At 40.2% G+C, this 12,083-nt stretch overlaps 1 protein-coding gene across 19 annotated transcripts in view; it reads left to right on the plus strand.

The window, feature by feature from the left end:
- The window catches only part of fryl (furry homolog, like), a 553,990-nt gene that overhangs the window by 511,350 nt on the left and 30,557 nt on the right, over positions 1–12,083 (plus strand). For all 19 annotated transcript variants that reach the window (XR_005459993.1, XM_038791218.1, XM_038791221.1 and 16 more), the window contains one exon: positions 6,512–6,580. Coding sequence is in view for 18 of the 19 variants with exons in the window: in XM_038791218.1 (XP_038647146.1) it covers positions 6,512–6,580 (69 nt within the window). In the remaining variant the exon portion in view is untranslated. The remainder of the gene's footprint in view (positions 1–6,511; positions 6,581–12,083) is intronic.

Below are 12,083 nucleotides of genomic sequence, written 5' to 3' on the forward strand. Positions count from 1 at the left end.
CCCGTGCCGCCAGTCCCGCCGGTAAGGGAGGTGGCTTGATTCACGCCGGCGGAACAGGCATTACAGCAGCGGGTTTGATTTGGAGAATAATAAGTCTAGAGGACACATGAATTACATTTTTAAATGACGAAAGGATTGCATACAGTCCTGTTTGATGCATTATTTGATAGAGATGGTAGAATTAGAGGCCATTCCTATAAAAAATTTTGTGCAGTGTTTGGTTAGTTGCCAGGAAGTAATTCTTTTTGCAAAGTCATTACCATCGTGGGCAAGCTGCCAAGGCACGGTGAAAGGAAGTTTCAGTGGTTTTAAGGAACCTGGCAAGTTTGAACAGAGAAGCTGTTTCCACTTTTCAGAAGTAAGTCATGTTGCTCCCTACTTTTCTCTAAAATGCACAGCTGTCAATCTGGCAATCACAAGACAAATGCACCTCAGTCTCCCTCAAATATCTGCCTACCTCTACTGGCACCTTCATTTTGGCAACCTTAAATATTGTAAGACAATGGTGATGAACTCTGGTTTTTGCCCTTGTAAGGCTGAGATTCCGGCTGAGCACATCTACCCCAAATTCCAATGTGATTTCCGAACTGGACAGTCAACAACTGACATGATCTTCTCTGTCCAGTGCCTGCAATAGACATGCTGTGTGCAAAGCATACCATTGGCTCCTTGGAATGTGCATTCCATGTATTGTCCACAACCTGTGTAAAATAGTTAAATCTAAAATGTGTACACAATCCCCTTTTCAAGCCATGGGAGTTCAATTTATTTATTCCTTTAAGAATCTTTTGAGTTTTCTCCTGAATGAACAATTTCCTGCTTTCCAGTTGAAGCTCCATACTGCAAGCATAGATGTAATTTTCTACATTTCCCACAACGTTGGAATATCCTTTTTTAGTGCATTGAGAAGAATTGTACATAACATTCCAGCTATGGCTGTTACTGTGCGCTGTACAGACTCTCAGCTCTTGAAATTTATGCTCTATATCTTGGATTATGATCCCCAGATTAAGTGAGCTCTCCTCATTGCTGCCAAATACTGAACTGTTAATTTGAGAGAGCTATCCACCAGTCTTCCCAGACCACTGGTTTATTGTGTCCAGTTGAGCCACTTAGTTTCTATTCTTGTAGTTAACTTCCTTCCCAAATCTCATTACCTTACATTTGTCTACATTATATGCCAATTTTCACTTAATCAGAACACCTTCCAAACTTACCTGATCTTTATGTACTTGTTTTGCCTCATTGTTTGATCTTCACCACCCTACCACCGCACACGCTCATACCACCCTATTTGGTGGCTTCTGCAAACTTGGACAAGTTTATTTCTGCCCTGGCTCTTAATTTATATCCAATAAGCAATTCTTTAGCACTGATGCATGTGAAACCTTTGCCATATGAGCGCATTTTTATTTACAGCTACACTATTTTTTCCTGAGATAATTTTCTGAACCCTCAGAAATATGCCTCATATTCTCTGTTCTTCTACATTCTGAACTAATTGTTTGTGTGGTGCAGTATTAAAAGCCGCAACTTATTCACACACAAATTCTGTTGTCAACATTATTTGTCGGGCAGCACAGTGGCCCAGTGGTTAGCACTGCTGCCTACAGCGCTGAGGATCCGGGTTCGATCCCGGCCCCAGGTTACTGTCTGTGTGAAGCTTGCACATTCTCCCCGTGTCTGCGTGGGTTTCACCCCCATAACCCAAAGATGTGCAGGTTAGGTGAATTGGCCACGCTAAATTGCCCCTTAATTGGAAAAAAAATAATTGGGTACACTCAGTTTATGGAAAAAAAACATTATTTGTCAAGAAATTCCAAAACGTATTAAGACCTCCCTCCTGTAAATTTGTGCTGATCCTTTTCCATTCTATTCCATACCACACCACCTCAGTGTTTTATGATCCCCTCTTACAGAATGCCTTTGAATACATTACCACAGCACATGTTAGGCTCAGTCATCTGTATTTTCAAGGGTGCCATTCCTATGCCACCTATTAGTGATGAGATGCTATGTTTGCTACTTAACACCTTCAGTCAATAATCATTTTCCTTTCGTGACTTGATTTTAATTTTAATCCCTCTTCAAATGCTGAATTTAAGCAAATTTTTGGTAGGTAAGTATTCTCTGGATTATCTTACTGGCTTGTCAGTATGTTGTAAATGCCCATTGGGAAAATATATTTTTTTTGGAAATGGATTTTTCACCTTTGCTAGCTGATTCAAAATTTAGAGATTCAGAATGATGATTCTGGGCATTAATTTTAAATGCTAATTTTAATAACTTTTCTCCTGATCATCATGTATAAATAAATGCTTGGGCTGATAAGCGGCAACTTAAATTCATGCCATACAAGTGTGAGCCAATGTCTATCCACCAACGAGCAAGAGCAAATCATCTCCCTTTGACATTCAATAGCATTACCCTTGCTGAATTCTCCATTATTAACATCTAGAGGTTACCATTGACCAGAAATTGAATTGGACCAGCCATTTAAATACTACGAGAGCAGGTCAGAAGCTGGGAATTCAGCAGTGACCTCCTGACTGCCCAAAGCCTGTCCACATTTACAAGGCGCAAACCAGGAGCACAATACAATATTCTCCATTTGCCTGGATAAGTGCAACTTCAACAACACTCAAAAAGTTCAACACCATCCAGGACAAAACAACCGACTTAATTGGCACCCTGTCCACCATTTTCAAAGTTTCCTCTATCCACCACAACCACAGTGGAAGCAGTGTGTACAATCTACAAGATGTACGGCAGCAAATCACCAAGGCCTTGGACAGCACCTTCCAAACCCATGGTGCGGGATTCTCCATCCTACTCCACCCATTTCTGGTGTGGAGTGACCCCATCAGCAGCAGAATTCTCCATCCCGGCAGCTGGCTAATGGGATTTCCCATTGTGGGCGCCCCCAAGCCGTCGTGAAATCCGCGGGCGTGAGTGCGCTGCCGGCAAAACAGAGGGGCCCACCGATGGAGGATCCAGCCTATGACGTCTACCACCACGGATAAGGACAGCAGATGCCTGGGAACACCAGTTCCCTCCAAGCTGCGCAACATCCTAACTTGAAACTATGTTGCTGATCTTTCAATGTCATTGTGTCAAAATCCTGGAACGCTCTAATAACACTGTGGGTGGTGTACCTACGTGGACTGCAGTGGTTCAAGAAGACAGCTCATCACCACCTTCTCAAGGGCAATTAGGGATGGGCAATAAATGATGCCCACATCCCGTGAAAGAATATTTTAAAAAATGGGACGTAGATACACTTCTGATAATTACCGTAAATAAATTGAGAGCAAGGAGCTTGAATAAATAGTTACAAATGCAACATACTACTTCAATCAATAGTTAATTCCCCAAATGAGATTAAATTGCCTCTCTTCCCACCCCCCACCCCCAATACACACATACATTTAGCATACTTCAACTTTATAACCTTTTTTAAAATATATGACTAGTAAGTAGGTGATATGTCAAGAGGACCTGCATCATTTCACCAGCATCTCCTGTTGTAAATTCTGTCTCATAAATATAATTAAATCAGGTCACATTGGAAGAATAATAAGATTTACAAATGGAACTTGGAATCCATTCACTAATTGAAACGGATGCTGCAATCTCTGGAGTGTTCCATCAATATAGCACAAGCCATCAAATTTAATTTACTGATTCTGGTACACCTTTTAAATTGATTAAATGAAGACTCATCTTCCCTGTCTCACTAGAATTATACAGATTTTTGAGTATGTGGCATTTTGAGAAGTAATATTTACTTATTTTAATATCTAGTTAAAAAGAACACTAATGCTCTTTAAACTCAAATTTTAAAAATATAACCACTCCCTTAAATCTGCCCAAGTGGATCATAGTTTAATGAATCATTGTTCACGAATGGACCTTCTTCAGGAGAATTTACTTGCAACCTAGAAATCAGGGATTTGAAATTTTGGATTCTGTAAAGTGAAGAAAGATTGGGTTTAAGGTAAATATATTGAAGAGAAAAATGAGGAATTTAGAAACATAAATGGAAAGTAAAGTCTCTAGATCTGTCAATCCAGAGGGGAGCTTTGACATTTTGGATTAAAATGTTTAAAGTTATAAAAGGATTTGATTGAGTGGATATAAAGAAGCTCTATCCTCTGGGATATAATCTTAAAATTAAAGCCAAGTTGTCAGGAATAAAGTCAGGAAGTACTTTTTTATGCTTTAGGTATTTGTCATCGGGAATTCTCTGCTCCAAAAGACTGAATGCCAGGTCAGTTGAGGTTTCATAACTGAGATCAACAGATTTTTATTAAGCAAAGATAGTGAGAAATGTGGATCAATGGTGGGAAAATGGAATTTGGGCACAGATCATTCCTGATCTAATTGAATGGTGGTGCAGACTTGAGGGTCTGAATGGCCGAGACCATAGTTGTTTAAGGCACAGAAGGAGACCATTTAGTGTATTGGGTCTGTGCAAGCCCTCTGTGAAATAATCCACTTGGTGCCATTCCCTCCTCTTCCTTCCCCCCCCCCCCCCCCACTTGATTCCCAAAGCCTTGTAGGTTTATTCCTTTCAAGTGCCCCATTCAAGTTCCTTTTGAAATTGTTGATCTTCTCTGCTTCCATGACCCTTGTAGACAGTGTGTTCCAGGTCAGCACCATTTTCTGCATTAAAAAAAGTTCTTCCTTGTACCATGAGCTAATGGGAAAAAATTTTCCTCGTCCAACTTTTCCAAACCCGTCATAATCTTGCACAGCTCTACCAAATATCCCCTCAATCCCATTCCTCTAAGGAGAACAACCCCAGCTTCTCCAGCCAAACCATATCGCTAAAATCCACCATCCCTGGAGCCAGACTAGGGAATTTCCTCTGCACCCTCCCGAGGAACTGAAATCTCCCTGAAAACAGCACTCCAGTTGTGGCCTAACTAAATCTTTATAAGGGTTCAGTGTAACTTCCCTGCTTTTGTACTCAATCCATCTGTTTGTGAAGGTCCATATCCCATATCCTTTGCTAATCACTTTCTCCAAGTCATGCTGGCTTCAAAGATCTATGCACCCCCAGGTCCCTGTGTCCCTGCACTCTCTTTAAAATTGCACCTATCCCTTCTGCCAAAATGCATCACCTCACACTAGTTATATGTACACTTGTTTCTATGACAGCATAACAAGGAAATTGGCTGTATATATCATGAGGGGAAAGAAAATGCTAACTAACCATGGGAAGTTAGTAGGATTGCGAATCTGGATATTTATTTTTCCTTTCCTATCACATCAGCATGAAATTGGGGAAATATTCTCCACTAACCATGCAGCTTAAACAACACAAGAAGCTCAACATCATACGGGACAAAGCAGCCCGCTTTATTGAATTAAAAAAACTGCAAGTTGCTTAGTGGAGTAAATGGAATATATGTTGACCATTAGTCTACTAGAAAGAGATTCAATGGCATTCATCCAAGTAAGTGGAGAGTATTTCACACTTCTAACTTGAGTTTTGTGGGTGGCGGAAAGGCTTTGGGTAATTTGTGTGGCTGATAACTTTCTCGCTCATGATGATCTCCACCAGAATGTCAATGTTGGGAGATTCAGCAATGCTAATGCCATTGAATGTCATGGAAGAAATTCAATTCTCTCTTGTTAGAAATGGTTATTACCTCCCCTTGTGCAGTGTGAGTATTATTTGCCATATACCAATACAAGCTTGAATATTGCTGAGGCACTGCTACATTCGGCCATGGACTGTTTCATTATCAAAGGAGTTACAACTGTCCAATCATCAGCAAACATACCCACCTCTAGTCTTATGATGGAGGGAAGCTCATTGATGAAACAACTCAAGATAGTTGGGCCACTGACAGTGACCTGAAGTACTGAGGCTGAAATGATTATCCTCCAACATCCACCACCATCGTCCTTTGACAGATCCAAATTGAGCATTGTTGAGCAGGTTATTGATGAGTAAGTGCTGCATGATAACAATGCTAATGATCCTTTTGCTAATGTTTGAGAATAGATCAATACATCCATAAATAACTGGATTGGAGTTGTGCTGTTTTTAGTGAGAAGGGCAGACTTGGGCAATTTTCCACTTGATCAGGTAGCTGTACAGTAACAGCCTGGCTAAAGACGTAGCTAGTTATGGAACAAAAGAATTCAGTACAATTGCCGGAATTATGTCAGGAGGCATAGGTGAATTGAATTGGTTGAAATCTGTGTGGGTGGGGATCTCAGAAGACCAAGGTGAATCACTTGGCACTCAACAGCTGAAGATGATAGCAGGTACTACAGACTTTCTTTTGTTGAGCTCTGCCATTGTTGGGCAACAGGTAAGTGATGTGACTTTACAGGCGATTGGAGTTGTGGGTAGAGTTCTGATTTTCTGTAGGAGTGGTATCTAGGGTGGTCATCTTTGATTTATGTATGAATAACTGCATATATGAGGGTGTCATCATTTTTGTGCCTGTTAAATTGTTTACTTACTAATATGATTGAATCTTTTTTAATGCAGTGGTTGGAAAACTGTAAACGAACATTTGGCGCAGGGGATGGCCTCCAAAGAACAAATAGAGATGCACAGGTGAGTGACCTTATTTTTTTCTATTATCTCCCCAACATTCTGCCACACCCCACCTACCCTACCCATTTTTCTACTTCCCTTGTGTACTAGGATACAGAACAAACTTAGGAGAAAGTGGAAGAAGGAGCATTAATATACATTATTTTCAAAACATAGTTCTCCATCTCAGCAATTTAACAGTAATATTTTACTAACAGAATACTAATAGATTATTCCTATTGAACATAATTTTTACAAATGCAGCTAATTGCTACTGATTTTTGCTTGTAATTATCAACATAGAGGGCATAGGAATACAAACATTGACCAACCCTCAGGAAACCATGTACTGTTGTACAGAAAAGGGCGGTTTGAACCCTGCAAATGGTATCACTATTGCAAATATTACTCTATATCATTTTGAATTAATCATATTTTTATGGTATTTGTAGTTTCCTGCTTTCAGATTGTTTCATGTCCTTGTAACTTGTTCCATATTTATGTAAGCAGTTAAACATGGTTTTGCAGTCATGCTGATCAAACAGAATTCATTCCATAGGAACTACCTCAGGTCATTCTGTCTTTTGAAATAAACAAAAATCAATGGTCAGTTGGTAGTTTCATCCAGTGAATATTCTAACTGGTCTGTTTAGTCTGTCACCCACCTGATTAGTAAAACACCAATTCAATTGCTCTGTTTCATTTTCTGTCAGTTTGTAAGATTGTAAATGAAGAAAGGACCCGCTGAACATTAGGCTGTAAACACTGTTGTGCTTGCCCTTCATTAGTGATTCCACAATTTCAGTGGCTAGTGACATTCACATGGAGGGCATCAATTTAATGAACAATAAATTATGCTGTGTGCCTGCATTGACATGCCTATCTGGTAAAAGCCCATCAGTACAGAATCAATCCATATAAATAGATATAATTTACCTGAAATTGAAAGATATTTTGGGTTTTTTTAGTGCCAACAGGCATTTGCAAAATATGTTCTGATATGTTGGATACAAAAGTGCAGTGTTCAGTCACATCAGGTGAGCTTCATTCCTACTATTTGACATTTGCCACACATGAAGCAACCAAAAATAGCCAGTCTGAAGTTCTTGCAATGGCTTTATTGGGAAGTTTTAGAAGAAGACTTGTGCAGGAACAGACACACAAAATTCTGAATATAGTGCTGGGGTCAGACTATTAAGAATGGTGCTGGGATGGGAGGATGCGTTGTGGGAGTGGAATGCAATGCCTTTACTCTTGCCAAATTGTGCCAGTCAACATTCTGAAGTTGGAGGGCTGTCAGCTACTTTAATAAATTGGTGGGAATAACAGGCTTTCGCAGAGCCAATAGGTGGTCAATGTGTGGGCAACCAGATTGATTCACAGCAATTCACTTAGAATGTCATGATGTGGAGATGCCAGTGTTGGACTGGGGTGAGCACAGTAAGAAGTCTTACAACACCAGGTTAAAGTCCAACAGGTGTGTTTCGAATCACTAGCTTTCAGAGCGCAGCTCCTTCCTCAGGTGAATGTTGGATCTGCGGGTAACTGTCTGTAATGTTCCTGGTTGTTGAGTTGTTGGTACACTTCTTTGCAGTAGTCTGTTCTGTTCAGTTTGACAATGGCCTCTCCTTTGTCTGCTGGTTTGATGACGATGGTGTGGTTGGTCTTGAGAGTGCGGATAGCGTTACATTTTGCTTGGGTGACGTTCGAGGCTGCCTTGTGAATGCGACAGTTGAATCTGGCATTGACATGACTCCTGGCGGCTTGAGCATACATATCGAGTCAAGGGCAGCGGCCTTCCGGAGAGATCCAATTTGACTCTTTCCTCTTTGGTTGCTGCACCGCAGATTTCTCAGGCTGCTGGTTCGTTGGTTGTCTCATTGGGTTTGCTGTCGGCCTCATGGGGTCTGTGGAAGAACTCCCAGAGCCTCATTCACCCGATGAATTCCTCCGTGTCTACTGCAAGACTGATGGGGTTCATTTTGGTGATGGTACAGAAATTGAGCCCTCTGCTGAGGACTTTGATTTCGTCTGGTTGAAGGGTGTAATCTGACAAGTTTACAATTGATTTCCCTGTATTGTTTTCTACTGTAGTACCGGGGGAGGCTTGGTTGCTGCTGGTGGTGATGCAGAGTTTCTCAAGCTTCCTGTTCTTGGTGTGCATATAGGTGGCATAGTACCGTTGTCTCGTCTGTTTGGCGGTGTCCTGCAGCTGGTCTGCTATGTCCTGAGTGCAAGTTAAGAATATGGACTCCATCTTGGATTCCAGGTTACGGCGTCTACTGTGGAGCTGGTGTATGAGGTGGTTGAGGAGTGTGAGAGAGGTGCGACGGCAGTCTCTCAAAGTACCCTGTGTTGGAGGTCACCGTCAGTGGGTTTGTGATCTGTAATCCTTTCGGGATCTTGTCTGCTTTCTTGCATTTTTGTAGAAACTTGATGTCAATGTCTATATGCGCAATCTTCTTGGAGATCCTCTCCACTTTGAGTGGCAGTTTGCGGTGTCGATGGTAGCCATGATGTGGAGATGCTGGCATTGGACTGGGTGGGTACAGTAAGAAGTCTTACAACACTGGGTTAAAGTCCAACCGGTTTGTTTCAAATCACTAGCTTTCGGAGCACTGCTCCTTCCTCAGGTGAATGTAACCTGGTGTTGTAAGACTTCTTACTTCGAATGCCAATTCCTGTTTTTCTTCTTGGCATTGCCATTTCAATATGATAGAGGAAAATACCATCTTCTTCCAACAGCAACTCTGACAGTATATTTTGAAAATCTTTATGGTCCACTTAGAAATCATATTATATACATGCCTTCTCTGAGAAGTTTTGAATTAAATAAGTGAGTTGTAGAAATTTGGTACTGCTATGTTGGTAGAGTACTTAACTACCATAACTTTCAGCATTGGCATTTACATCAGAGAAACAGAAATTAGCAGAACAGAGGAAAGCCATTCAGCTGTATCTTTACCAATTCCGTGTTGGGCAATTCAAAAGTAATCTCAGTATTTCATATTTTTCCTGTCATTTTGTACCAGCTTCTCATCCAATTTTCCTTTAAAAGAAGTAATGGTCTCTGCCTCAACCACTTCCTCTCCCAATTATTTTGCTTTTTTAGTAATTTTAGAAATAATGCCTTTTTAGTTACTTAGTCCCCAGCTGAAGGAAATAACTTTCCTCTATTCACCCTCTTCATCTTCCTGATTTTAAAAGCTTCTTTGAAATTTTCTTTTAGTTTTTCTGCTCCAGCGAAAATAGTCCCAGTATTTCAATTTATCTTCATAATTATGGTTTCCCATCACTGGCACCATCCTAATAAATCCGCACTGTACACTTTGATAGACTTTAATTATCTTTCTATAGTGAGGTACCCACAACTGTACGGTATATTTTGTGACTGAATCAATGTTTTATATAAGACCATAAGGCATAGGAGCCTAATTAAGCCATTCGACCCATCGAGTCTGCTCTGCCATTCAGTCATGGCTGATATGTTTCTCATCCCCATTCTCCTGCCTTCTCCCCGTAATCCCTGATTCCCTTATTAATCAAGAATCTATCGATCTCTGTCTGAAAGACACTCAGTGATTTGGCCTCCACAACCTTCTGCAGCAAAGAGTTCCACAGATTCACCACCCTCTGGCTGAAGAAATTCCTCCTTATCTCAGTTTTAAAGGATCGTCCCTTCAGTCTGAGGCTGTGCCCTTGGGTTCTAGTTTTTCCTACAAGTCGAAACATCCTCTCCACGTCCACTCTATCCAAGCCTCGCAGTATCCTGTAAGTTTCAATAAGATCCCCCCAGGCCCAGAGTCCTCAACCGCTCCTCATATGGCAAGCTCTTCATTCCAAGGATCATTCTTGTGAACCTTCTGTGGACCCTTTCCAAGGCCAGAACATCCTTAATATATATTACTTATTTATTCTACGCCTCTATTTTTAATATCCAGAACTTTATCCATCTGTTCATGGGATGCCCTGACATTTTCAGGAAATTATAACTGGAACTCTAGATCTCTCTATTTATCCACTCTATGCAGTGTCCTGTCATTGACCTTAAACACCTATTGCTTATCCACATTAAATTGCATCTGCTACTTTCCTGTGCATTCTTCTAACATGTTCAAATTTTGCTTTCTTGTTGTCAACAACTTGTCTTATATTCAAGCTTAAATCATCTATAAGTACCGAAGGAGAAAGTGAGCCTAGCACTGACCTATGAGATGTGCCACTTATAATCTTTCTCCAATTCAAGCAAAATCCAAAATCTGACTGCTTGTTTGGTTTCAGTCTATCAACCAATTTTCTATCCATTCTACTACATTTTCTCCACTTTGTAACAGGTTTCTTGTGAAACACCTTGAGCATCACCTGAAAGTTCATTGATGTTTCACATAGTACAAATATTAGACTGAAATCTAGAACCAGTTTAGAATTTTATACAACTTTTGAGTTCACTCTTGTCTGACCTGGTTATTTTTACTCTGATGTCTAAGGCACTTGTTAATTTGGGGCTACACCTGCCCTTATTGTTTAACCAGCAAGGTTTCAATATTGCTGTGCAGAAACTACCAAAGAGCAAGGAAAAATCTCTTTCTATAAATATCAGTTGTACTTAAGTGGACTTTCAATTAGTAACTGTTGTAATTCATAATTTAATTATCAGGTTTATCTGAGATTTCATTTTTAGATAACTTGATTGTGAGTATGTTTACATGAAGATATTCAGAAGCCATCTTTCAAGTAGTATAAGTTTCCTTGAATGTATAAGCTTAAAAATATTCCGCTGGTCAGGCAGCAACTGCAGAGATAACATTTTAGGTCTGTAACTTTCCATCAGAACTATAAAACTTTAGAGATGTAACAGGTTTTAAACAAGTACAGAGGCAGACAAAGTGAGGAAGAGAGGACAAATAAAAGGGAAGGTCTCTAATCAGGTGCAAGGCAGAAAATATTAAGTAACAAAATGAATGATAATGCAATGCAAAAGTGGCTGGTAAAGAAACACACCCATTTTTTGTTTCTTCACTGGTCCCTGGATCTATCTAGATTTTTCTTAAATGGACCCATAAGATCTCTCTCTACTATTCCTTGTGGTAGCAAGCACCAGGTCCTTAGCTCTCTTTGGGAGAAGACATTTCTCCTCTATTCTCTATAGATTAATTTATGGCGATCTTATAATCATGACAGCTAGTTTTGAGCTCTCCCACAAATAAAATCACTCTCTCTGTCTACTTTTATCAAACTCCTTTCAATACAGTTTTTTTAAAAGATTCAGTCAGCTCAGCACTCAGCTTTCTCTTAGCTGGAGAAAAGTGCCCCAGAAGTTCTCGTTTTCTGATAAGCATACCCTCTCAGTCCTGTTAACATTGTTGTGATTTTTGTTGCACCTTAAACAAATCCCTTTATGTCTCTTATAATATGGAGACCAGAACTGTGCACAATAATTCAAATAGGATCTTACCAAAGTGAGAGTTGTGATGAGCAGTACAGTAACACATTCAGGAACTAATTTCTGACATTGTATACAGGC

This window comes from Scyliorhinus canicula, chromosome 3 (assembly GCF_902713615.1).
Source record: "Scyliorhinus canicula chromosome 3, sScyCan1.1, whole genome shotgun sequence".
Classification (NCBI taxonomy): Eukaryota; Metazoa; Chordata; class Chondrichthyes; order Carcharhiniformes; family Scyliorhinidae; genus Scyliorhinus; species Scyliorhinus canicula.